Source organism: Natator depressus, chromosome 7 (genome assembly GCF_965152275.1).
Source record: "Natator depressus isolate rNatDep1 chromosome 7, rNatDep2.hap1, whole genome shotgun sequence".
NCBI lineage: Eukaryota > Metazoa > Chordata > Testudines > Cheloniidae > Natator > Natator depressus.
Window position 1 is genome coordinate 118,432,531 of NC_134240.1, and position 25,928 is coordinate 118,458,458.

At 43.7% G+C, this 25,928-nt stretch overlaps 2 protein-coding genes across 8 annotated transcripts in view; one reads left to right on the plus strand and one right to left on the minus strand.

Moving 5' to 3' along the window:
- SLK (STE20 like kinase) overlaps positions 1–771 on the minus strand; it is a 66,423-nt gene extending 65,652 nt beyond the window's left edge. For both annotated transcript variants that reach the window (XM_074959406.1, XM_074959405.1), the window contains exon 1: positions 223–771. In XM_074959406.1, coding sequence (XP_074815507.1) covers positions 223–372 — 150 coding nt within the window. In that variant the 5' untranslated portion in view covers positions 373–771. The remainder of the gene's footprint in view (positions 1–222) is intronic.
- Positions 772–1,291: 520 nt separating this feature from the next.
- Positions 1,292–25,928, plus strand: part of STN1 (STN1 subunit of CST complex) — a 64,112-nt gene continuing 39,475 nt past the window's right edge. Inside the window, exons 1-4 of one of the 6 annotated variants that reach the window (XM_074959410.1) lie at positions 1,293–1,484; positions 18,065–18,197; positions 19,945–20,051; positions 23,252–23,447. In XM_074959410.1, the coding sequence (XP_074815511.1) occupies positions 23,315–23,447 (133 nt within the window). In that variant the 5' untranslated portion in view covers positions 1,293–1,484; positions 18,065–18,197; positions 19,945–20,051; positions 23,252–23,314. Of the gene's footprint in view, positions 1,493–6,776; positions 6,837–9,040; positions 9,106–18,064; positions 18,198–19,944; positions 20,052–23,251; positions 23,448–25,928 lie in introns of those variants that run through there. The other 5 variants (XM_074959408.1, XM_074959411.1, XM_074959413.1 and 2 more) reach the window with 5 other exon arrangements.

The window sequence follows — 25,928 nt, forward strand, 5'->3', positions numbered from 1 at the left end:
GTAGCCCAGCACTGTCAATGTTTAGCTGTGTGACTGGGCACATCACAACCTATTTGCCTCAGTTTCCCAAAGTGTAAAATGGGCATAATACTTACCTATGTTAGAAAGATGCTTTGAGATCCTCAGACGACAGGCCTTATGGAAAGGCAAGCTTGCGATGCACTTATTTCAAGAAACTATACCATATGAGACTTAGCTGCCACTTCTCAAGTTTTCTCTTACCTTGAACACTTTACCAAAAGCACCATCTCCCAGCTCGCCTATAATCTCCCAGAACTCCTCCGGATTCAAGTCTCTCTTGACGTGCTCATATTGTTTCTTTTTCTTCTCGCCACCGAGCTTAAAGATTTTACGAAAGTTAAAGAAAGACATTTTTTCCTCCCTTAAAAAAAATAAAATAAAATGGTTCCAAAAAAACTGAAAGAAAACCGCAGAGGGTGGGAACAGCAGCAGCTCTCTGAGCAGCGTCTCACGATGTGTCACTCCACCTTCTGCAAGGGAAAAGCTAAGCAGTGTCTTGGCAAGTGCGCTGTCCCGCACACGCCCCCCCCCCCACGCCGCCGCGCGTGGAAAGCCCCCGGCCCGGGGGTGCTCCGCTGAGGCAGGGCGTGGGGTGAGATTCCCCCCCGCCCTCGGTGCTTAGAGGGCTGGGTTATTTCCCCGAATCGCTATTCGACAACAGCCGGCTGCGTGGCCGCCACACCGGCGACAGGCGCCCGGCTCCCTGCTCGCCCCGGGGACGGCGGCTTCAGCGTCCAAGGCTGAGTGGGGACGAAGCACGAACTTCCTCACTCACATCGTCGGTGGAGGCTCCGCCCCCGCTGGAGACGGCTCGCTGAGGCGGGGGGGGGGGGGGGGGCGGTAGCCGGCACCTGGGGCCGCCTCTCCCCGGGGTGGGAGTCACCTCCTCTCCCGGAGGCGCGCGGGGTCACCCTGCGGCCCCGGAGGAGGGGGCTGTCCGGTTCCCCTAGTCACACAGCGGAGGGCGGCAGGGTCCCAGCAGCAGGAGACGGCGTCTCCCCGCTTCCTCCTCACAGGCGCAGAGCCCAGGCGGCCGATCTCCCTCCGGGCGGCAACCGGCGTCTCCTCGCTCAGGGCCGGCTGGGGGGAGGGGCGGAGCGTCAGGCTCCTCCAGCCGCGGCGGCGGCCTCCTTCTTCCCTCTCCGTCAGTCAGTTACTTAGTCACTCGCGCGCGCGCCTCTAGCCCCCGTCTCCGGAACCGTCTCTTGCGTCGCGCTCGCCCGGCCGGGCCTCACCTCTCTAGCACCCCCCTCCCCCCCGCCGACTTTCCCCCTTTGGCGCATGCGCGCGGACAGCCGAGCCCGGAGACATTTTCCCCCTCCTCTCAAGCCCCCTGGCCGGCTGGAGAAAAGGGCGGGGTTAGAGGACCAGCTTAAGCGGCCGAACGGGCGGTAACGGCCTCTTCCACGTGATCCCGGAGAGCCCGCGGGCGGCCAATAGGAGTGCGCAGAGCTCTCAGGCGGGTAAGACGGTGGGTTTTTTTTCTCGGGGGTGGTTTTTTTCCTGACTGCCCTGGGGGAGGGTGTACTCCCCTTTCCTGACCGTGCCCCCCCCAACGAGGGGGGAGGGGGGAGACTCTCCCCTTTCCTGACCGTGCCCCCCCCAACGAGGGGGGAGGGGGGAGACTCTCCCCTTTCCTGACCGTGCCCCCCCCAACTAGGGGGGAGGGGGAGACTCTCCCCTTTCCTGACCGGGGCCCCCTCCAGTTGGCCCCTCCCTGACAGCCCCAGCTCCTTGCCTGGTAGGTTGAGGCAGGGTGTGGGTGGGGTCACCTCCATCCCCTGAGGGAGGGCACGCGGCACAGGGTGTGATGGGAGAGTAGGAGGTTGTAAGTTTTGGGGGGTTGTTTAGCTGGAGCGGGGGGTTGTGCCGGAAGCTCTGGCCCTGTACTTTGTTTCTGAAGCAGAGTGGTTTCTAGACTAGCGCTTGGTGTATTGGGGTCACAGCAAGATGTGATGTCATTGCGTCCTATGGGTTTGGCACCTTATGGGGTTTAAGTAATAGACTAGACTTGCTTCTCCTGCTCCCCCACTCGCTGCATCAGGGATCCTGTTGTAATGCTACTATTGTTTATATGCCACAAAAAGTGTCAGGTGCTTCACACACAAAGAAGATAGGCTGGCTGTCCTGAAGGGCTTACCATTCAAACAGACAACTCCTGAACCAGTGGGTCTCAAACTATTGTATTGGTGACCCCTTTCACACAGCAAGCCTCTGAGTGCACCCCCCCCCCCAAATTAAAAACACTTGTTTATATATTTAACACCATTATAAATGCTGGAGGCAAAGCGGGGTTTGGGGTGGAGGCTGACCCCCCCATGTAAAACTGTGTGACCCCCTGAGGGGCCCTGACCCCCAGTTTTAGAACCCCTGTCCCAGACAACAGGAAGGATGCAAAGGGAGGCAGGATGGCCTTGGGCTGAGACACTGGATTGGGACTTGAGAGAGCTGGATTCCCTCCTCTGCCTCCCACCTCGGTCACTTCCTGTGTGCCATTGGGCAAACTGTGTAGCATTTTTCAGAGTAGCAGCCGTGTTAGTCTGTATCCGCAAAAAGAAAAGGAGTACTTGTGGCACCTTAGAGACTAACAAATTTATTTGAGTATAAGCTTTCGTGAGCTACAGCTCACTTCATCGGATGCATTTGATTCTCAGATGGGCCAAGCACCTCTAGTTGCTATTGGCTTAGATTGGGCATTCTGGATACTCGGGACCTCCAAAGATCAGACCCTTCATCTCTCTTTGCCTCAGTTCTCAGTCTAAAATGGGGAGGATGATGCATTCCTATCTCACGGGGTGGGCGTAGGGGATGAATATAAATTCATGCATGTCCATGAGGTACAGTACTAAGATATTACAGTGATTATATTAGTTTATAACCACTTAGGGCTTGTCTACACTTGAAATACTACAGTGGCACAGCTGCAGCTGCTATGGTGCTTCAGTGTAGACACTATGCTGACGAGAGGGATTCTCCTGTCGGCGTAAGTAATCCTACTCCCTGAGAGGCGGTAGCTAGGTTGATGGAAGAATTCACAGGGGTTTAAGCTGGCTTAAATATGCCACTCAGGGATGTGGATTTTTCATACCTCTGAGCTATTTAGCTAACCCGACCTAATTTTATAGTGTAGATGAGGCCTCAGATAGAAAAGCAGCTTGAGCAGTACTGTCAACAACTTCTTGTTAGTTACATTTTTTTTTTGTCTCATCTGTTTTATTCTCTACTATGGGAAGGGTTAAGACTTATAATACACTTGAAAGAAGTATTATTTAAGGAGGGTCTTAGAAAATGATAACGTGGTGGGGCACATTAGGAAGAAGATTTCATGGAATAAGGTACAACTAATATGGGAGAAGGGCATAGTGACGACTGGGGAAGTGGAATAAAAAAAAACAAGGGCAGAGAGGTAGGTAGGAGGTGAACTTGGCATGAAACTGTTTGTGGAGGAGTGGTAAACCTTTCAATTCCAGAAAGCTGCTGACATTGCATAATTAGTGATAAGAATATTAGTTGTATTGCAGTAGTACTCAGGAACCTCTGGCATGGACTGGTGTCGTATAGTGCCAGATGCTGCCCCAACAAAGAGCTTATAATCTAAATATTATCACAGTGTCATACATGACCTAAGGTTCTATTACCAGTCCAGAATTATTTGCTATGAATAGCACTGACAGAATAAGGGACCTCCCAAATATTTCTGATTTTAGAAGAGATGGATGGTAATACTGATCTCCTTTGTTCAAGGAGAATATTGGGTTTTGTAGTTTCTCTCTGTGTTGACTCCTTCCCAATACAGGTGGCAGGTACCAGAGCTGTGCTGCCCACTTATGGATGTGAGGTAGTGATAAAATGACAACAGCCATCCAGACTAGTCTCTGTTTTCCCACCACACCTGGATTCTGGTTGGCCAGTCACAGCTACCAGGTTCATTTGGAAGTTGCATGAAGATGGTTTGGAATTAAAACCGAGTGAGAAAGAAACTGTTATGGCTGAATATTTTTTTTTTTTAAAATTGATTTTCCTGGGTTCTCAACATTTCCCACCTTAAATTATGAAATCTCAGGATTTTAAAAGTCCAATTTTCCCTCAGGCTGAATAATAGCAAAGTCAGTTTGGTTTTAAAAATAAAAGTTAGATTTTTCTAAAAAGCATTTCTAGTGGCATTCAGTTATGTAAAAGCTTACTTTTTATAAAGACTCAGATTTGGCTCCAAACCAAGATTAACATCCTTTGAACCAGTCCACTGACAGGACATCAAAACAAGTGGAAAGTGAAAGCACAAGTTTTATCCTGTAGCCCTAAAACCAGTCCAGCTTCCATTTTCTTCAACAGAAGTTGGATTAAGCCCAAAAGCTTGTGTCAGAAGTAGGTGGGTCAAGCCCAAAGACAGAAACTTTTCTAGAGTTGCTTGAGGGTGAATGTAGTTGTGAGGATAGTCTGTTGGATAGAGCAGGGGTTAGGGAATTGGGACTCTTGTGTCCTGTGACTGACTAACTTTGTAAGCAATTCACTTTACCCTTCTGTGCATCAGTTTATCCCTATGTAATATGGGTGTCATGGAATTGGAACTGCTCTGTAATAATTTATGAATATTGTGTGTTGACCTGGTTCTAAGTCATTTATTCTATGAATATTTTGGTGTAGTTTAATATGGGTTGTAAGTAAAGACCAGCAGAGAGTGAAGAAATGGCTCAAGATAAATTACTTCTCTACAGATACTTGAGGGATGTTATGAGATAATACCAGATCAGGAAAAGGTCCACACATACAGGAGATCAAAAGGTTTAAAAAAGGAATACATTCTGAAAAGAGGGGTAGGAGGAGAGGAGCATTTTGGGGCAACCAAACTAACATAGGCACCTTCTGGGATTTCTGAAAAAGTTAGGCCTTCCAAGGTTACCATCAGCGGATGGTAAGCCTTTAAGTCAGAGAGAAATAAGTGTAGATTGTTTTAAAACCTTTTTTTCCTCTAAATGCATTGTTCCTACTGTTTAAAATAAACAATACTTTGGTTTTAAGAAGGCTGTCTGATCACAATGTATCACCGATCACGGACTCCTGAAGGAAAGAAATACTGCGGGTACTTAAATTCAGTCAGATGTACAAAATAAGAAGGAGGTGATGCAAAAGGTCCTGTAGCCCAGGGCCTGGTCTATGAGTGGGGAGAATTGCACAATTCCAGCCCAGGACAGGTAAAGGCACAAGGCCTGAGACCTGGTACACTCAGAGACCAGAAGCATGGGGAGGCAGAGGTGCAGCCAGCCCCGTAACCATGTCAATAGATAGAGAATTACACGTTATATAAAGCCCCAAATGTGCTTTGTGCTTTAGACTGGTATGTAGACAAGCTCCCTGCTTCCAAGTTCTAGAAGATCTACAGATCACATAAACAATGAAGTATGTGGTGAAGAGATGCCATAAAGACTCGGTGATTGAGCAATAAGGTTTGACATATTGTAGTTCCACTTTTTTCTTTTTCTTAATGTTTGTAAAGCAATTTCAGATCCTCAGATGAAAGGTTTTTTTAGTCATAGAAGATTAGGGTTGGAAGAGACCTCAGGGGATCATCTAGTCCAACCCTCTGCTCAAAGCAGGACCAACACCAACCAAATCATCCCAGCCAGGGCTTTGTCAAGCTGGGCCTTAAAAACCTCTAAGGACAGAGATTCCACTACCTCCCTAAGTCACCCATTCCAGTGCTTCACCACCCTCCTAGTGAAACAGTGTTTCCTAATATCTAACCTAGATCTCCCCCATTGCAACTTGAAACCATTGCTCCTTGTTCTGTCATCTGCCACCACTGAGAACAGTCGAGCTCCATCCTCTTTGGAACCCTCTCTTCTGCAGATTAAATAAGCCCAGTTCCCTCAGCCTCTCCTCATAAGTCATGTGCCCCAGCCCCCTGATCATTTTCATTGCCCTCCACTGGACTCTCTCCAATTTGTCCACGTACTTTCTATAGTGGAGGGCCCAAAACTGAACGCAATACTTCAGATGTGGTCTCATCAGTGCCAAATAGAGAGGAATAATCACTTCCCTCGATTTGCTGGCAGTGCTCCTACTAATGCAGCCCAATATGCTGTTAGCCTTCTTGGCAACAAGGGCACACTGTTGACTCGTATCCAGCTTCTCGTCCACAGTAATCCCCAAGTCCTTTTCTGCAGAACTGCTGCTTAGCCAGTCGGTCCCCAGCCTGTAGCAGTGCATGGGATTCTTCCGTCCTAAGTGCAGAACTCTGCACTTGTCCTTGTTGAACCTCACTAGATTTCTTTTGGCCCAATTCTCAAATTTGTCTAGGTCACTCTAGACCCTATCCCTACCCTCCAGCGTATCTACCTTTCCCCCCAGCTTAGTGTTATCCACGAACTTGCTGAGAGTGCAATCTATCCCATCATCCAGATCATTAGTAAAGATGCTAAACAAAATCGGCCCCAGGACTGAACCCTGAGCCACTCCGCTTGATACCAGCTGCCAACTAGACATCGAGCCGTTGATCATTACCTGTTAGCCCGACAATCTAGCCAGCTTTCTATCCACGTTATAGTCCATTCATCCAGTCCATACTTTTTTAACTTGCTGGCAAGAATACTGTGGGAGACCATATCAAAAGCTTTGCTAAAGTTAAGATATATCACGTCCACGGCTTTCCTGCATCCACAGAGCCAGTTATCTCGTCATAGAAGGCAATCAGGTTGGTCAGGCATGACTTGCCCTTGGTGAATCCATGTTGACTGTTTCTGATCACCTTCCTCTCCTCCAAGCGCTTCAAAATGGTTTCCTTGAGGACCTGCTCCGTGGTTTTTCCAGGGACTGAGGTGAGTCTGTATTTCCCCGGGTTCTCCTTCTTTCCTTTTTTAAAGATGGGCACTGTGTTTGCCTTTTTCCAGTTGTCCGGGACCTCCCCTGAACGCCACAAGTTTTCAAAGATAATGGCCAATGGCTCTGCAGTCACATCAGCCAATTCCTTCAGCATCCTCGGATGCATTAGATCTGGACCCATGGACTTGTGCATGTCCAGCTTTTCTAAATAGTCCTTAACCTGTTCTTTCACCATTGCGGGCTGCTCACCTCTTCTCCATCCTGTGTTGCCCAGGGCAGCAGTCTGGGAGCTGACCTTGTCTGTGAAGATCAAGGCAAAAAAACCATTGAGTACCTCCGCTTTTCCACATCATCTGTGACTAGGTTGCCTCCCCCATTCATTAAGGGTCCCACACTTTCCCTGACCTTTTTCTTGTTGCTAACATACCTGTAGAAACCCTTCTTGTTACCTTTCACATCCCTTGCTAGCTGCAACTCCCATTGTGTTTTGGCCTTCCTGATTACACCCCTGCATGCTCAAGCAATATCTTTATACTCCTCCCTACTCATCTGACCAAGTCATGGAAAGTCTGAGAGACAAGTTTCTCTTCCCTTATTTCTGCTACAACAGAGTAATATCTTGCCAGCCAATCCTAAAAATATACACTATAATATGAAGGTTAAGTGACAGTAGCAAATCCTTCCCTATTTGTACTGATTTCCTGGTCTGGATTAGGGTATATGGAACTTAATCTGTTTCTGGAGGCAAGAGGTTTTTAGCAACTGTAAATGCTTCCAAATGCTAGAGATGAAAAGTAAAAGTGACAGATAGGTAAATTATAATTCTTCCTTCACCAATTTACTTCAGTAGCCTTTGAAAGTTATTTCACTGAAGCAGATTAATGTCAAGTCTTGCAAAAAGAAAACTATTTCAGTTCTGCATTGAGTACATTGACCTAGAAATATCTTTCACTCCTGATCCATCACTAAAACCCTAATTCCACTGCCACCTCCTTTGTTTCTGACTCTGAAGTCTCTCTCCTACTTTCTTATTCTAAAGCCTAAACTCTGTTTGCCTCCTTGACATCATCCATTCTCACTTCCCGCTGTCCCTAGTTCCCCCTTTAATGCTCCCCTTTAACTGCTCTCTCCTCTGCTTCATTTTGTGCTCCCTGCATCAAGTTTAAACTAAAATATTCTGCAAACTAACATGACCCTCTAACTGCTGCTCTTTCCTCTCTTACCTTTCCAAAATCCTTAACTGTGTAATGCATTTTTTTTTTTTTTTTTAAGTTTTGCTGTCTTGATTTCCTGTCCACCACTCTTTGGGTGATCTCTTCCAATCTGTCTAAGGTTTTCCATTGCCTCCACTCCACTGAAACTGCCCTGGCTAAGGTCACCAATTTTACTAGCTTCTAGCTAACTCTAAGGGATACATCTAGTCTCATCCTCCTGTATCTGTTTGCCACCTTTGACACTTAATCACTGTGTGACACCTTTTCTTGTTTTTTCTCAAGCCATACTGACTCTTCCTTCATGGCTTCCCCATTCTCAGAGTCCATTTATTCCTCTACCCTGGCCAGTTGCTTCAGCTACCATCTTTATGAGGTAACTCCTAATTCTTCTCTTTAACACACCCAACCCTTTCTTGAATCTCTAGCTGCCCCTCTGACATCTCTTCTTGGTGTCAGCTGCCATCTCCAAAATTATTTCCATTGATCTCTCCAATATCTATCTTGTCTGTGTCATTTGACTTTTTTCTTTACCCTTGTCCATGAGCTACTCTTATCTCACTTTGATTACCAAAACCATCTGTCTGACCTCCCTGCTTCTCACTTCTTCCCATTGCATCATCTGCCTCTTCCGCTGCTCTGACCATGTCACCGTCCTCTTTGAATTCCTCCATTCACTCGCTGCCTCTTATCACATCAATCTCAGCCTATTCCAGCTCACGTAGAGGCTTTTATGTAATACTTCCTTCACCTGCGTCTCTACTGTCATTTCATTCTCTTTTCTGCTTCCTTGCTATGCTCATCTCAAGCTCTGCATTTTACTCCTTCCTTTGAGGCCTATTCCCTACTCTCAACTTCACACTCTTTACCATGCTGCTTCCTGCTCCTGGGCTCTAGTTTTTTTTGCATAACAAGTGCCAACAGTGTGCTAGGCATTTGTTTACCAGTCCTAAATAACACACTTCTTTGTCTTGTTTTTGACTTGCTAGTCCCATACAGCAAAGAATGTGAGGAGTTTCTAGTATCATCCGAGAGAGAGTGCACGCAAACCCAGGTCAGTAACGGTGATCTGAATATAAGAAAATTAATGGATTTGTACCCTCTTTAGTTTCTTTAATGTACAAGGAAGGCCTGAGAGGCTGTTTTTCTGCACCCACCCACCCAAAAAAGTCACAAATGTCAATTCATATTTTCCCATTTCTTGCTGGAAGTCTTGAATGACTCAGCAGTGTTTATGCAGACCTCTCAGCTGTTAATTGAAGGAGTGTGGTTGCTAAATCTAGGGTAGAAAGAAGCCCTCATTTCGGTCAGTGTGTGGGGGGGAACCTTTCATGGCTCGTTCATAGAGAATCCACAGAAAGGCACAAACCTATTTTTTTCATCCTTGCTTGCTGTCATTAAGTCTCTGTTTGTATAATGGAAATAATTCAGGAATTTATGGGGCAGATAAGAAGAAAGCATAATGCTGGAGGTCAGTCTCTGAAAGAACAAGTTCCAGGGCTGTCATTACATTGTTAATCTGAATCAATATTCTGGCTCATAACAATGACCTTGAAACAATCTATTGCATGGCTCCTTGTTTGCTTCTGATGGATTTATATAGGGTTGTTTTTTAATCCGGGGAAACTGCTATGGAATTATTTGGTATTTGTGCTGTGAAAACTTAAATACACAAAACACATTTATTATTATTTAATTTGTAACCCTTCTGCCAGTTAGAGTTGGCAGCAAGTAGGGCTGGGTTCAATATCTAGGGGTTCCTTTTCAACATACAACACAAAACTGGCTCGAGCCCGCAAGTAGTGACCTGGCACAATTACACACCACCCATTGCATGCCTCTAAGAGGCAATACTTCCCTTCTTGCAAGCACAGAGTCTGAGTGTAGAATAGAAAATTTTAATAAAAAGGGGGGAAGTAACTTGGCATTAACTTGGGAAAATGCCAGAAGCAGGATACATAAGCATGAAACTGTGAGCAAAACACCCACCGCAGAGTATGTTGGACAGTGTCCTTTTGCCTCAGGTTTTTAAGTCCAACAACCAAAAGCTCCTTTAATGTGCCCCTTCCTTCTCCCTCCACCGCACAGTTGTTGTCCGTGGTCAGTGAAGACCCAGAGGTGCTTCTGTGTGAGTTCACCTTCCAACCTGGGGGGTGGGGAGAAGGCACCTTGCTTGCTTCACTGTCCAGGCACTCGCTCTGGCATCAGCCACTCTTCCAGCTGCTCGCCACACTGCATGCTGTGGAATGTCTTAAGGTCCCACTGTGTAACACAGCTGTCAGTGATTTCTGCTGTTAATGGGGAAACCTCACTGCTAGTGCAGCCTGGGTAGCCTCTTGCATCAGACACGCTGCCCAAAGCAAGTCTAATGCTTAGACCTGGTTATCATTGTCTTCAGCTCTATTGGTCTGCACCAAAAGACTCAACTGAGTCTTAATCCACTTTGTTATTACACAGTGGAGAGAGGAAAGGTCAAATGGTGTCTAGGATCCTTAGGCAGAGCCCACACCACCAGGTACAAATACTTGTCCCCACTACACTTGTGTCTCAACTCCACTGTTCTTTGGCACTCTTGTTGCCTGTCTAGCAAGTGCAGTTTAGTTGAGGGTGAGTCCCTCAATCAGGGCATGCCAAGCACAGTTCTTATGCCCTTGATTCACACAACAAGGATAACAACCCTTTATTATAAGGATTTACAAAGTAACAAGCCTTGTGGATAGGGAGGAAGTGATAGAGGTGGTATATCTTGAATTTAGTAAGCCTTTTGATACTGTACCTCAAAAAAAAAAAAAAAAGTAGGGAATTACAACCTAGATGGAGCTACTATAAGGTGGGTGCAGAAGTGATTAGAAAACTTTTTCCAGAGTGTAGTTATCAGTGGTTCATGGTCAAGCTGGAAGCACATATCGAGTGGGGTTCCTGCAGGGATCAGTTCTGGGTCCAGTTCTGTTCAATGTTTTCATCAGTGATTTAGATAATGGCATAGAGAGTACACTTATAAAGTTTGCGGACGATAGCAAGCTGGAGGGGTTGAAAGCGTGTCATAAATATAAAGGGAAGGGTAAACACCTTTAAAATCCCTCCTGGCCAGAGGAAAAACCCTTTCACCTGTAAAGGGTTAAGAAGCTAGGATAACCTCTCTGGCACCTTACCAAAATGACCAATGAGGAGACAAGATACTTTCAAAAGCTGGGGGGAGGGAAAAACAAAGCCTCTCTCTCTGTCTGTGTGATGCTTTTGCCGGGGACAGAACAGGAATGGAGTCTTAGAACTTAGTAAGTAATATAGCTAGATATGCGTTAGATTCTGATTTCTTTAAATGGCTGAGAAAATAAGCTGTGCTGAATGGAATGGATATTCCTGTTTTTGTGTCTTTTTGTAACTTAAGGTTTTGCCTAGAGGGATTTTCTATATTTTGAATCTAATTACCCTGTAAGGTATTTCCCTTCCTGATTTTACAGAGGTGATTCTTTTTACTTCTATTAAAAATCTTCTTTTCAGAGACTGAATGCTTTTTCATTGTTCTTAAGATCCAAGGGTTTGGGTCTGTGGTCACCTATGCAAATTGGTGAGGATTTTTATCAAACCTTCCCCAGGAAAGGGGGTGTAAGGTTTGGGAGGATTTTGGGGGGAAAGACATTTCCAAACGGACTCGTTCCCAGTAACCGGTGTTGGACATTTAGTGGTGGCAGCGAAAGTCCAAGGGCAAAAGGTAAAATAGCTTGTACCTTGGGGAAGTTTTAACCTAAGCTGGTAAAAGTAAGCTTAGGAGGTTTTCATGCAGGTTCCCACATCTGTACCCTAGAGTTCAGAGTGGGGAAGGAACCTTGACAAAGCGCTTTGGAGGATAGGATTAAAATTCAAAATGATCTGGACAAACTGGAGAAATGGTCTGAAGTAAATAGGATGAAATTCAATAAGGACAAATGCAAAGTACTCCACTTAGGAAGGAACAATCAGTTGCGCACATACAAAATGGGAAATGACTGCCTAGGAAGGAGTACTGTGGGAAGGGATCTGGGAGTCATAGTGGATCATAAACTAAATATGAGTCAACAGTGTAAACACTGTTACAAAAAAAGCAAACATAATTCTGGGATGTATTAGCAGGAATGTTGTAAGCAAGACACAAGAAGTAATTCTTCCGCTCTACTCTGTGCAGATTAAGCCTCAACTGGAGTATTGTGTCTAGTTCTGGGCGCCACAATTCAGGAAAGATGTGAACAAATTGGAGAAAATCCAGAGAAGAGCAACAAAAATTATTAAAGGTCTACAAAACATGACCTATGAGGGAAGATTGAAAGAATTGTGTTTGTTTAGTCTGCATAAGAGAAGACTGAGGGGGGATATAACAGTTTTTAAGTACATCAAATGTTGTTACCAGGGGGAGGGAGAAAAATTGTTTTCCTTATCCTCTGAGGATAGGACAAGAAGCAATGGGCTTAACTTGCAGCAAGGCCCCTTTTAGGTTGGACATTAGGAAAAACTTCCTAACTGTCAGGGTGGTTAAGCACTGGAATAAATTGCTTAGGGAGGTTGTGGAATCTCCATTGTTGGAGATTTTTAAGAGCAGGTTAGACAAACACCTGTCAGGGATGGTCTAGTTAATACTTAGCCCTGCCATGAGTGCAGGGGACTGGACTAGATGACCTCTGGAAGTCCCTTCCATTCCTAGGAATCTATGATTAGCCTTGCCCCCAATAACAAGGTGAGTTGTGATCCAACACCAGCGAAAAATGATCATTTGAGCAAAGCATTGCCGTCATGCTACATGCCTAGGCAGAATGGATGTATCTATGCAAACAAGGTGGGTTCATGACGTCGTCTTTCTCAGCTCATCAGTAAATATCAGGGGAGAGCTCAAACGCATACAAATTAATTGATTGTATTATTGTAGCGTCTAATTGCCCTAGTCATGGGCTCGGACCTTATTGTGCTAGGTGCTGTAAATACACATAACAAAAAGACAGTCTCTGCCCCAAGAGTTTACAGTCCAAGCATAAGACAAGAGGCAGCAAATTGATGCAGACTGATAGAGTACAAAGTAGTGATCTCAACACACCAGCAGCCTAGGGTCTTAGTTGGTATTTTCTGCAGAATTTTAGATTGTTTAACAACATTACTAGCCCTTCTGTCTGTGAATAAATCCTTCTCAATGTGAAACTGATGTAGGGCTGCCCTGTAGGATCTGCAGACAGCTGGCTGCCTTCATCTCAGTTGGATGTTAAACTTTGAGGCTGAATGACAAATAAAATGTCAACATTACTAAATTATCAGCATACCTAGAAACCTTTAGATGATGCACTTTATCCAGTTGGTTTTATTTGAAATTAAATATCATTGAATAAAGTTGGAAAATTTTAAAGATGCAAATCCTTGAAGGTCTGTCAAATATTTGATTTTTATTCAAGAACTGACATTGAAAAAAGGGATTTTTTTTTCTACTTCAGCAAAATGTATTGGGCCAAATGTATTCCTGGTTAAAATATTGACTTCAGTGGAGTTGTTACAGAAGTTATGTATTTGACCTGGTATTTCTAGCAGGCTAACTACAGTGTTACCTTCAGGAATGGGATGCTGAAACAGACTGTCAATCCTGCATACAATATGACAGCTAAACTGTGCTGCCATGCTTATTAGAATTGATAAGCTATGTATTGCCTCATAGATGTAATGTGAATATGCATCAACTGCTTGACAATTGTATATTCAAACTTCCTTTTTTTGAAATTCAAACATTAGTATGTCAGATAAAAGCCCTTTCAAATACACATGTGTAGTTTAAAATGTGATATCCAGTGGACTATAGGTTTCTGACAATTGGCCACGTTAGGAAATGTATATTCCTCTAACTTTCCTATTGAAATATTGTTGCTTTTGTCTGAATAAGTTGACTACAGTGTGCGTTTAGTAGATCTCTGTTAGGTAAATCTCTTAATTGAGTAACACTCATAACTTCTAATAAATTACTATTCCCGGGGAACCTGTAGGTTTTAAATGGGTATATCTTTCAATAAATATTAACCACTATTTTTGGAATCTACCTATATATTAAACTGAACTTTTTAAAAAACTTCTTATAACAGTCTTTCACAGCATTCATGAAGTACACCAGTAAATCAGTAATCTGGATTTCTTTAGAAAGAACATATAATTATTTTTGTTTAATTAAATGTCTATAATATTACCAAAAGGAATAATAATACTCTAGTCCCTTTAACCAGTTTTAATCAATAGAGATTATCTTTTATTTAAATCAAAGGCATCTTGTAGCTCTTCTCAGGGTATTGGATCAAAACTTCATTATGCAGTATACGAACGTGAGAAAAGGTACTCAAATCTTGTTGAGCACCATCCATCTGATAGGTATTAAAAGGCTTAGTTCAGTCCCATGAAAGCACACACTGCAAATGCTACACCACGGTTGTCTTACCACCAAATGGTAATTAGACCTTTCCTCTTGAACAGGAGCACAAGCTGATTTGCTTTGTTTGTTTGTGGCTTTAAAATTTTCACTAGGTCACACAATAGTTAAGACTAGGAATTTATTAAGGGATAAAGACTGCTTTGCATCTCAATATTGCTTTCAGTCACCAATGGCACAACCATTTCTGAACATATAATATCTACAAGCATGGCTTTTCTTGTTCTAAATCTGATTTCCCTCCTCCATACCACAGGTTCTTGTTTCCAAAATTGCTGACATGCTCTGTTATGTCCTGATGGGCTGCAGAGTCTCAAGATAAAACAACTTGTAATGTGATAATTTAAAAATACACAGTTGTAACTAGGTTATCTTTTTATTAAGGCCAGTAAGTCAGCCTAGTTCAGGTTTTGCCGTAAACGTGGTCTAGAAGGTGATCTGATTCTTTACATATACCATTTTAAAAAATCACCTGTTTCTCAGTAAAATTTATTTCCAAAGCCTAGCACATTTTGACACCAAGATAAATTATTAAAGACTATTAGTTTTGCAGTAAGATATGTTTAATCACAAGATGGAAAGAGATGCAATGTGGTAGAATCAAATTTGGTTAGTAACACAAAGAGGAAATAATGACACTAAATGTTAATTAATGCAAAGATGAAGTTGAAAGTCTAAACAAAATTAGAATCAGGAAACAGTTGAAATACAGGTGAGGTTTTTGGTAGTTGGTGGGGGGGGGGAGGGTTGGGTGTAAAGTGACTTCATAGAAATGGCATTTTTGGGTTGCACGTTTAATGATACATTACATGCACAGAACCATAATTTTAAATGCAGAATGTTGCTTGGGTTACTTGAGTTTTCATAATAGGTGTTCTCCAATATTTATTTTTGAAGGCAAAGATACCATTATATTGTAGAATAAAAATTGGTTTTATTTAGCATTTTTAAGCTTCCATAGTAATGAAATTGATACTAATAGTGTGATTGTTTAGGCAAAACACAGCAGCTCATCCAAACCCTTGGACACTAGGATCTGCTTTTTGAAATATAGATAACTAGCAAACTGATTGTATTCCTCCTTTTCTTAAATGACTTGGAATCTTTAATTTGCAGAATGAAGGGATTTTAATTTACAGTGCAGAGCAGCACAATATTAATACATTAAGGCCAGACGAGACTATTAGGATCATCTAGTTTGACTATCTGCATAAGACAAGCCCATATAATTTCATCCAGTAATTTCTGCAGCTTCTGATTGAGCTACACATATTGTATCTGTTGTAATTCATGGAGGCAGTTTGTGGTGAGAAGGTGCGACATAAAATTTCAGCAACATTTAGAGTGGTGTTTACAAAAGCTGAAGTACAATTAAACCAAGCCACATTTCAAACCTGCTCATCAAAAGGATGCTCGTTTACCATTTCTAAGTATGTGAAGCAATAATAGGGAGTCACGAATGTCATGCATATCCATAACATCAGTGTTCTAAATGAGTGACTTGCCAAGAGATCTGAGTAAATTAAAGCTGTTGTAGGGAATGGTCCAGGAGGTATTTGTGCTCAGAAAATCTTTTTACATACCATTTGGTGCTGTCCTGGTGGATTCAAAATGTTCTTTACAAGGCAGAGAGAGTCCGCAAAGGCTTAGCAGAATCTAGAGACAGGCTAACTACATTAGAGCTGGGAAACACGAATACTGCAGAGTGGAGGTTCTCAAATCTTTTTATAGTTTGCACATCTTAACAGATAGATGAGGCAGAGTGGGAGGGAGTGGCAAGGAGACTTTCAATCTCAACATCATGTGGCAAGTACAGCAATTGCTTACACAAAAATTAATATTAGGAAAGAAACTGGACTTTAGCAGCTGGGGTTAGGAGATCCAGCACAGTTCTCCCAGTCCCCAGATTATCAGAACGTGCTTCACAGACTACCAGAGGTCCATCATCCACAGCTTGAGAACAACTAACGCAGCATTCTGTAAGAAACTTACCAAAAGAATCTACACAGATCCAGAATCTCTGGTTGACCCAAAAAAAAAAAAAAAAAGAGAGAGTACTAGTGGCACCTTATTGGATGCATCCGATGAAGTGAGCTGTAGCTCACGAAAGCTTATGCTCAAATAAATTGGTTAGTCTCTAAGGTGCCACAAGTACTCCTTTTCTTTTTGCGAATACAGACTAACACGGCTGCTACTCTGAATCTTGTTGACTGTGACTATTACATTTCTAGCCTTGGAAGGCCTGCAATTAACTGAAATACAACGTTGTCTTTACCTACAGAGCTGTTTATCTTTGTATATCATAGCAGATATTTTTGTTTAGAAGAAGGCAGTGGAGGGGGGCCTTGATCTCAGGCTGCCTAAATGTACAGTAGTTTGTGATGAGGCGCAGCAATGGCTTCCTATAATGAAGTGCTACAGGAAATTGCTGACTTTATCCCAATTTGTATTATATCCGTTTTGTAAAGAGTTACGGCTGTTTGAGCTGCTTTCATACAGTCTGCCCATATGAACTTTATTGAGTTCAGCAAAACATTCTCTTGGTATCTTTCTCATAGCCTCGGCTAACGAGCCTGAGAACAAGTGCAGTCAGTGTGGGAGAAGCTAATTTTTGAGAAGCATAACAGAAACTTGTTTTCACATGGCTTAATGGGTCGGGGAATTGCCCCAGGTAAAACTGAAAGTAATGTATCTGTGAGCTGGAAGGAAGCCTCAAAGTACTTCTTCCTCATTCACACTCAGCTTTCACAGGCTTGTTTCTGGAGATGCATCTGAAAATCTTTTTGCTGCAAGAGGTGTCTTACAGCACTTCCTGTCTGAAGCCTTTATTTAGGGACGTGATAAAGATACAAGAAAACACTGTGACGGGTTCAGTCACAGAAACCCCCTTGGGACTGTCACTTGATATGCTGAGACTACCTCTGATCCTGTTTTCTCTGCCAGTTTGGGCCTCCAGAACCCTGCCTTGTCGAGCCAGACACGCCAGTCTGCTCCAACACAGCCCAGGGTATGAACCACATGCCAAACACCCCCTCTCGGGAGGCGCCCCACAGTTTGGGGACCACTGCCCTACACCATGTATATGAAATGAAGTCCAGGAGGAGCTGACCTTTTAGTGGGGCTCTGTACTGTTTGCATTGCTAAGAGCTGTCACAGCATTTTGGTACTTAAAGTATTAAGTGTGCATAGCATCTACTCAGAATTGTCTGTTAGCATTATGATCGATAATGGCACAAATATCTACACATCTTCAGGGAACCTGCTATGTCCCTAAACCTTCAGTATACAGTGTAGCTGCTATCTTCCTTCCAGGTAACATATAACCAGTACCAATTAGGCATTTAAAGCCCCTACTAGAATAATAGAAAGTTCCACTTTCTCCCCAGGTGACTTACTAATTAATAAATCCCTGGGATACTCTGCCTCAGGTGTCAAAACTTCCGGTATCAATTTTCAAACAGACATAGGAAGACCAGGTACTTCAGCTAGGCGTTAGGGGATCCTGTAGGTAGGGTACTTGGAGCTAGGGTCAAGTTTCCTATGGGTAGGGCAGACAGCATTTTTTTTTTTTAACTCCTTCTTCTTCTAGCCGGAAGCACATTTGTGAATGACATTACAGATGCGCATGAAGTAATGAAAAATATTGCCCAGTAGATGCATTGAAAAGTTTCTTTTCCATCCCTCTCTTGGAGTAGGAGAGAAAAAGGGAGGCCTTTCTTAAGGTAAGCCCAGATGGTGGTATGTTCCCATTGTGCTTATAAGGAATGACAGGGATAATTCCATACAGAACTATTGTGGAGGTCAGCGATACTAGATGAATGGAAGTCACAGCAGGGGTGGAGAGGTATAGCATCATGAGTCCCTATATACTTGTGTTCTCCTTTAGATCTCTAGGGCCTGGCCTACACGAAGGGGGGGGACTGATCTAAGTTAAGCAACTTAAGCTACGTGAATAACGTAGCTGAAGTCACCATACTTAGAGCTACTTACCGTGGTGTCTTGAGTGCGGTAGGTCGGCTGCTGACGCTCCCCCATCAACTCCGCCTACGCTTCTTGCTCCAGTGGAGTACCAGAGTCGACAGGAGAACACTCGGCGGTCGATGTATCGCGTCTTTACTAGAAGCGATAAATCGACCCATGCTGGATCGATCACTCCGGAGGTAAGTGTAGACATGCCCTAGGGGACCAAAGAATTGCTGAAATAGGTCCTAACAGGGTAAACTGAAGTCTGTAAAAATAATTCAAATGGGGCTACCACATGGTGGGCTCCTAAGACAGGAGAAGAAAGCAGGGTTGTACATGTACTGTCAGTCATTTTAGAAAACTGATAGTGGGTACGATGCAGTGTCTTTATTCCCTCTACCTGAAAATTAACTTCCTGTACTGAAAATGTGAATCTGCCACCTAGAAAAGTGAGGATATGTTTGTAGATGAACATTAAGGAGCTGCTCATCACATGTAGTGTTCTTCTGAAGTTAATTTAGATCTCCATGCTTTCTAACTCATTGCACTTTAACCACTAGGAATTTAAAGCTCTTGAGCTTACAAAAGCTGTGATCCATGGACCCCCACAAAATCCTGCTGGTGCCCTTTGAGTAGACCACAGCCAAAGCAGAAATGCCACTTCACAAGGGCTTTCCCCAAACTTGAAACTTTTTGTTTCTACAGCACGCTTCATCTGAGTGTGTTGGTGTTTCACATACACTGAAGTACTTATGAAGAAGTGTAAAAGTCATCTGGTGCCCCCAGGAGGCCCTTTTGTACCTGTCCCCATTGATGCCCTGAGTAATCATGAGATTATGTAAAAATAATAGATTTGGTGTTCTTTGTTTGACTTCTGCATTTTGAGCCTTAACCGGGGTCACATTTTGAAGCTTTCTCCATAGCTACAGGGGCTAGAAACTTACTTATTTTTTTAAGAATGAAGGCTGAGATCATCACATATTCACTTGACTCCAGGAGCTGGGGCTTTAGCAATAACTATCATGAGACTCATGACAAAATCATGAGTTGGCAACACCGAATTAACTCCTTCTGCAAAGGTTCACAGGCAGGAGGAAGGAGCAGAGAGTTAATATGGGCCTTGCCTTTGGGCATTCAGCTCAAAATAGAGCAATGCATGCTGGATCCTTCCCTCTGCTGGTTGGGGGAGAAGGAAAAGCTGAGGGCAGCTGTTTCACTTCATACAAACTGTGTACAGGGCCTGGATTTCAGGAAAGTGCCAGTCCAGCCTATCTACCTTTTGGGAATGTTTGGCCATCCTTAAAATTCAGTACTTGCTATTGAAGTCCCAAATACCTCCTTATTTCCAGGGCTACTGATGGAAAGTCCTTCATCATTAATTATCCCAAGGATTCACATGTGCCAGTAGTGACTTTCTTCTTCCGCTCCACCCCAGCACATGTGAAGTTATGCAGTAAAATGTAGTCAGACCTGCTTGTTGCCTAACTCTTCCCTTGTTGCTTTTAGGTCTAGAAGTGTCATCTTGGGCTTGGCTCAGAGAAATGTCTTCTATTGTAAAATTGCATCCGATGAAGTGAGCTGTAGCTCACGAAAGCTCATGCTCAAATAAATTGGTTAGTCTCTAAGGTGCCACAAGTCCTCCTTTTCTTATTGTAAAATTGTGACACATGCTGGAATTCAATGTGTGGAATATACCTAATGACTCTTGTTTGGGAGTTACTGATTTATACAAAAGAAAAAACTTCCCTAGGGAACCAAAACCATCTGCTTGTGTCAGGTTACTTTCCAGAGAAGAGGTGCCCCTAATATTGAATAGTTTATATCATAGCATCATGAGACAGGCATGATATCTTAAGCCTTCTTCCTTCTGGGTGGGAGAGGGTTAAGTGGAACTGCTTTCCTTCACTCTAATCTGGTGTCAGGAATAAGGCCCTGCGCCTGTGCCTGCTCAGAGTCTTGACAGCCTGAGGAGTCAGCTAGGCTGCTGATAGACTGCCCTGCCTGGTTCACTAGGGAAGCTACTAGGCCAGATCATAAGCCAAGCAGTAGCTTTCTGGCTGGCTCAATGCACAGGCCTGTGAATTCTCTGCCTTACTCCAAGCCCTGCTTTGGCCCTGATCCAGCCTAGACCCTGCCCTGCACCTTGCCTTGTTCCAGTCCTGTCCCAGCCTCTCTCCTGCCTCTGGACCAACCCTGCTCCTGCCTTCTCTGACTCTGGGTCTGTCCCTTGGATCTAATTCCTTGCTCTGACTCTGTCTTGATCCTGAGCTCTGGCACTTGGACTCTGACTGCTGTTCTTATCTCTTGCTTTGACCTCTAGGCCTGACTTCTGCTCTGACCATTAGACCTGACTACGTACAACGTGGTCTTCTGACACATGGGCTGCTTTAGCTCTGGTTAGCTACAGAATGGAGGTTTATTAACATTTAATTTTACAGAGGACTTCTCTCATGTGCTATGACTAAGGCTAAGGTTTTGCCACGGAGGTTGCGGAAGTCGTGGAGGTCTTTGAAAGTCATAGATTCATGACTTCAGCCCCGGCGGCTGGGAACTGCGGAGTCCCACCTCCTCCCGCAGCGGCAGGGAGCTGTGAGGTACCCCTGCTGCCTGAGGCAGCAGGCCCCCAAGCTCCAAGCTGCCATGGGTGGGGGGTACCCCACAGCTCCCTGCCAGCTGCTGTGGGGAACAGGGGGACCCCCACAGCTCCCCGCTAGCTGCTGTGGGGAACAGGGGGACCCCCTGCAGCTCCCTGCCCTCCACCATGGCTTTGGCAGCAGGGGGACCCTTGAGCTCCCATGAGTGGTGGGGGGGCCCCAGAGCTCCCAGCCACTCCGCAGCTGCCCAGTCCCTTCATATTTTATCATGGATATTTTTAGTAAAGGTCAGTGACAAAATCTTAGCCTTATGACCCTTCACATTTTCATTAAAAACAAGACCCAATGGACAAGTAATTCTCAAGGTGGATTGGAAATGAGCAGCCAAACAATTGGCCCTAAGTAATGGTGAGCGTACCATTCTAGAGGGATGATGTGAGCAAGTGTGCAATGGATTAAATGGAAAGGGGAGTCTGATAGTAATAATTTTGCCATGTCTACAGGCGTGCTAGGTACCCTACAAAACACACAATTTGCCCACAACCTTGCTTTGTAAAGCTTACAATCTAGAGTTCATACAGGCACACTGAGCAATGGTGAGCACATCTCCAAAGTGGAGCAGGGAGCGGTGAGAGTTAAATTAATAGTTCATGCATGCTGCTTTGTAAGGTTTGATCTAAACATCGGGTAGTTCAGCGGTTCTCAACCATGGGTCTGGGGCCCTCTGTGGGCTGTGAGCAGGTTTCAGGGGGTCCTCCAAGCAGGGCCAGTGTGATTCGCTGGGGCCCAGGGCAGAAAGCCAAAGCCCCACCATGGGGGGCTGAAGCCTGGGGCCCCAGCCCTGCCATCTGGGGCTGAAGCAACTTAGCATCGTGGGACCTTCTATAGCATGGGGCTGCAAGCAATTGCCCTGCTTGCTACACCCTAAAGCCAGCCCTGGCTTTCATATGCAGAAAACAGTTGTGGCACAGGTGGGCTGTGGAGTTTTTCTAGAATGTTGGGAAGGAGTGTTAAAAAGGTTCAGACCCCCTGATGTAATTCACACCTTTGTAGGTTTCATGGGAGACATTAAGTTTTTGAAAAAACAAGGAGGAGTCTGGTGACACCTTAAAGACTAACAGATTTATTTGGGCCCAAATAAATCTGTTAGTCTTTAAGATGCCACTGGACTCCTTCTTGTTTTTGTGGATACAGACTAACCCGGCTACCCCCTGATAATTAACTTTGTGGAGGGATTTGATGAGGAGAGGGTGGTTGGGTAGGTTTTGGAAGGCCCTTCCGTATGTAAGGGTCAGCATGGAAGAAAGTAGAGTTGCCTGTGGGAGGAGGAAACAAAAATAGATCCAGGCACAGCAAGCTGGTGTTAATTTTGCGTAAACAAAAGGGAGTGGCTGCACTGAGGGACTTAAGTAATAAAAATGTCTTCACCTCTATACCAGCATGAATGACTGTTGCACTTAAAATTGGGGAGGTTGAAAGAGAGTGGTGTTCTTCTTTTGTTCTTCCCCAGCAAAAGGGGACAAATAGAATTGTTTTCTACAGTTCCTTTCATGCTCTGGGGCAACCTGGAGTACTTTACAGGAACAAGTTAAATTCCAGCAAAGGGGAAGTTAACAAAAATGCATGTCAAGGCTCAAAATTCCTACTGGGTGTCCCAGGGCAGGTATTTTTGGGCAGAACACCTGTCTTCCGAAATTATCTGCCTAGTGGGATGTCTAAATTAGTCATGATGGTTGTGAGAAAAGAGAACACGAGAATAAGCAGAATGAAAGGGAAGGGGAGGTAACCAGTATGAAGTATTGAAGGTTGTGTGGCACAAAATGGGGAAGAGGTGGCTGCTTTCATTTGGTTCCAATAAAATAAGCTATTTTTTCAGTAAAATATTCAAGTAGATGAATAGGGGAAGATACTTTTTTGGGGGGTGGGGGAAAAGAGGAAGAAAACCATAAACAAAAAGAGAAATAGAAAAGTAAAAAAGGTTAAAAAGAAGGCATGTGATGCTCCAACTCTATTAGTGAAATATATTTTGGATCATTTTACTTCTGTAGGGAAATCCCCTTAATTTGAAGGAGTTGATGGCAGAATGCTATTGCTGCTATTACTGGTCGCTTCAAGTAAGCTAGCACAGCAAATATTTCACATGTTTTGTGCTACAGTTTCCGGAAACTCACTATCAATTTCTGAGGGCTATATGTAATAGAATCTTTTTACCTATTTAGATAAAGATCATCAGCAATCCCGAGCCTGTTCTTGTTCATGGGAATTGGTCACTTGGTTTCTGAATGCAGTCCGATCCTGCGAAGTATGAAGCAGAGATGCCTTCCCTGTTATGGGGGTTGGATCCTGTCTTTTCTGCATTTGCAAGACTCTACATTAAGGATATAAAGGAAATGAAAGAATCTAAGCAGGTTCCAGGTATGTGTGCCTGATTTCTTTGGTGTGTATAGAAATGTAATGGGTTTAATTAGTAATGGGTGTTATTGTAGAACAGTATCAGCTTTCTGCAGTCTTAGTTATGTGTCAGTTATGTAGCACTGACTGTCTAAGGATCTCAGAGCTCTTTTTGAATGCTGATGAATGAGTTCTCAACACTCCCTGTGAGGTAGGTCAGTATTGTCTCCATCAGGACAGTTGAGACACAGAGGTCAAAGATCTTGTATTAATTTATGTAGAATTATAGTGGCAGTGCTGGAAATGGAACTTAGGAGACCCGATGCCTTCTCCATTGTTCTAACTGGTATGAAACAATCTCTCTAAATTTAAGAGACTTGTTTGGCAGAACAGAAAGGCTTCACTAACTTTCTCTGTATATGTGTTGCTGGGATCTAATAAAGCTTAATTGGAAAAAAAAAATTTTTTTTGCTATGCTTTCTCCCCCTCAAACCATTTAAAAAAATTTTATGGAGGATTTCCAGCCTTTTCTTTTATTGCCTTCATGTTGAAAGGTGGTCACTTTCTTGTATTTAAATGTTTTTAAAGAGCAGTGCTTTTTGTCTGGGCACATTCATAGGTAATAAGAAATAGGAATGGGCTTTACCTGTTTGGTTTCTAAATATGAATGAAGGATACTTCATGTATTGGGAAAGCCTTGTGGTTCATTCTAGTTTCTGTGCTGACTCTTATGCCACACCTTTTATTTCCTAACCATTGTTTGAAATTGTATGCTTTGCTGTCTGCTTCCTGTGGAGCTCCAGCCAATATCACCCACATATATACATTTTTCTAACGCAGCATAGGGCTGGCATGGGGTTGCTGTTATCACTAGGAAGAACCTAAAGAGGCTGCAGTTTGTTCCATACTGTGGTGGGGACTATGTACCCCAAACTCTGTCGGGCAGGACTTAAGACTGTTCTTATGAGAAAGGACAAGGGAAGGAAAACCCATAGAGAAACCTAGAGAGTTAATCAGGAAAACCAGCTAGTTCTGAGCAGGTTTATCTACAAGAAGGACTAGGTACATATATTTATCCCCTTGAATAAAAGAAGGTGGTTGGCTTGCTTTACTCTTGAAGCACTGCTCTTGATTTTTGTTAATATATTAATTTTTCATTGACAACCGGAATGACGCTAGTCTCCTTCTGGAAGCCAAGAACTAGCTTTGTTGTGCTCTCCTGACATCTAGTGTTGTGCCCTTAGGGACAACATAGAGTGTACAAGATCCAGCATATTTACTTCTGTGGAAACAGATATGATGTATGTTTTCAAACCTGTTGACCTGGGGCAGTGACCAAATATGGAGATACTGCTGATGGTTAATCTTGTATTTTAAAATGGGCTATTTGTATTATGGTAGCACTTATAGGCCTGAATCTGAGATAGTGGCCCCATTGTGCTATGCACACATCAATGAAAAGAATGTCCTTGCCCCGAAAGAACTGACAAATTGTCATCTTTAATTACTTAATCTTTTCTTGATTTAAAAACAATAATACAGGGACTCTGTCTCTCTGTTCTGTGTGTTGTACAGAACCTAGCACAGTGGGGTCCTGGCCCATGACTGGGGCTCCTAGGTGCTGCTGCTAAACAATAATAGCACACAGTGGAAGAATAAAAATTGATGAACATCAACAAACATACTCTCTCTCTCCTTTTAAAGTCCTAGACAACTACAGCACTTCTCCCTCTCCCAAATATGCTCTTATATTTCTCATTTGTATCCGATTAGGTTTTATTTGAGAGAGATTCCTCATCTGCCACAATTTTTGTCATTAATCTTCTAAATAAGGTGCTCATGAAGATGTATCCTCTACCATGTCAAGATACCACCCTTTTAAAATTGGGGCATGCAAGTTTTCCCCACTTCCTATGGATTTGTCTCTTTGCACAACCAGAGTCATTGCAGTCCTTTGTGTGCGCATGTGCATGCGTGTACATGTGTGTATATTAACAGACTTTGCAGTCCCATATAAGGATGAAAAGTCATGGACCAAACATAATCCTAATTCTCTTGTCCATCTCTTTGATGGGGGGTGCACCCGTGCACACACGCTATATGAACCATCCCAGGTGCCTTCCAGCATGTCTTTTTCACCCATATCCAATGCCATCGGAATAGAACCGTACACAAATAAGTGTTCGATGGGAGGCTGGTGGGGGAATAGGATGGGCAATGTATAAATTTGCTGCCAAAATTCCCCTCCTCTAACGGGTTTCTTAAAGACCAGATGCTGTTAAGTATACAATTGGCTATAAACCAGTCATTAATGATAATTGGGAATGACTTAGGTCGGCGCAAAGAGCAATGGGAGGAAATTAAAAAGTAAATGTAGGCTGAACTTAAGGGAAAACATCCTTGCAGTCAGATCTGTTTGATTGTGGCACAGACTCCCTAAGGAAGGGCTGGAAGGCCCATCACTCAAATCTATTTATGTCGGGATTGTACGGATCACTGAAGAAT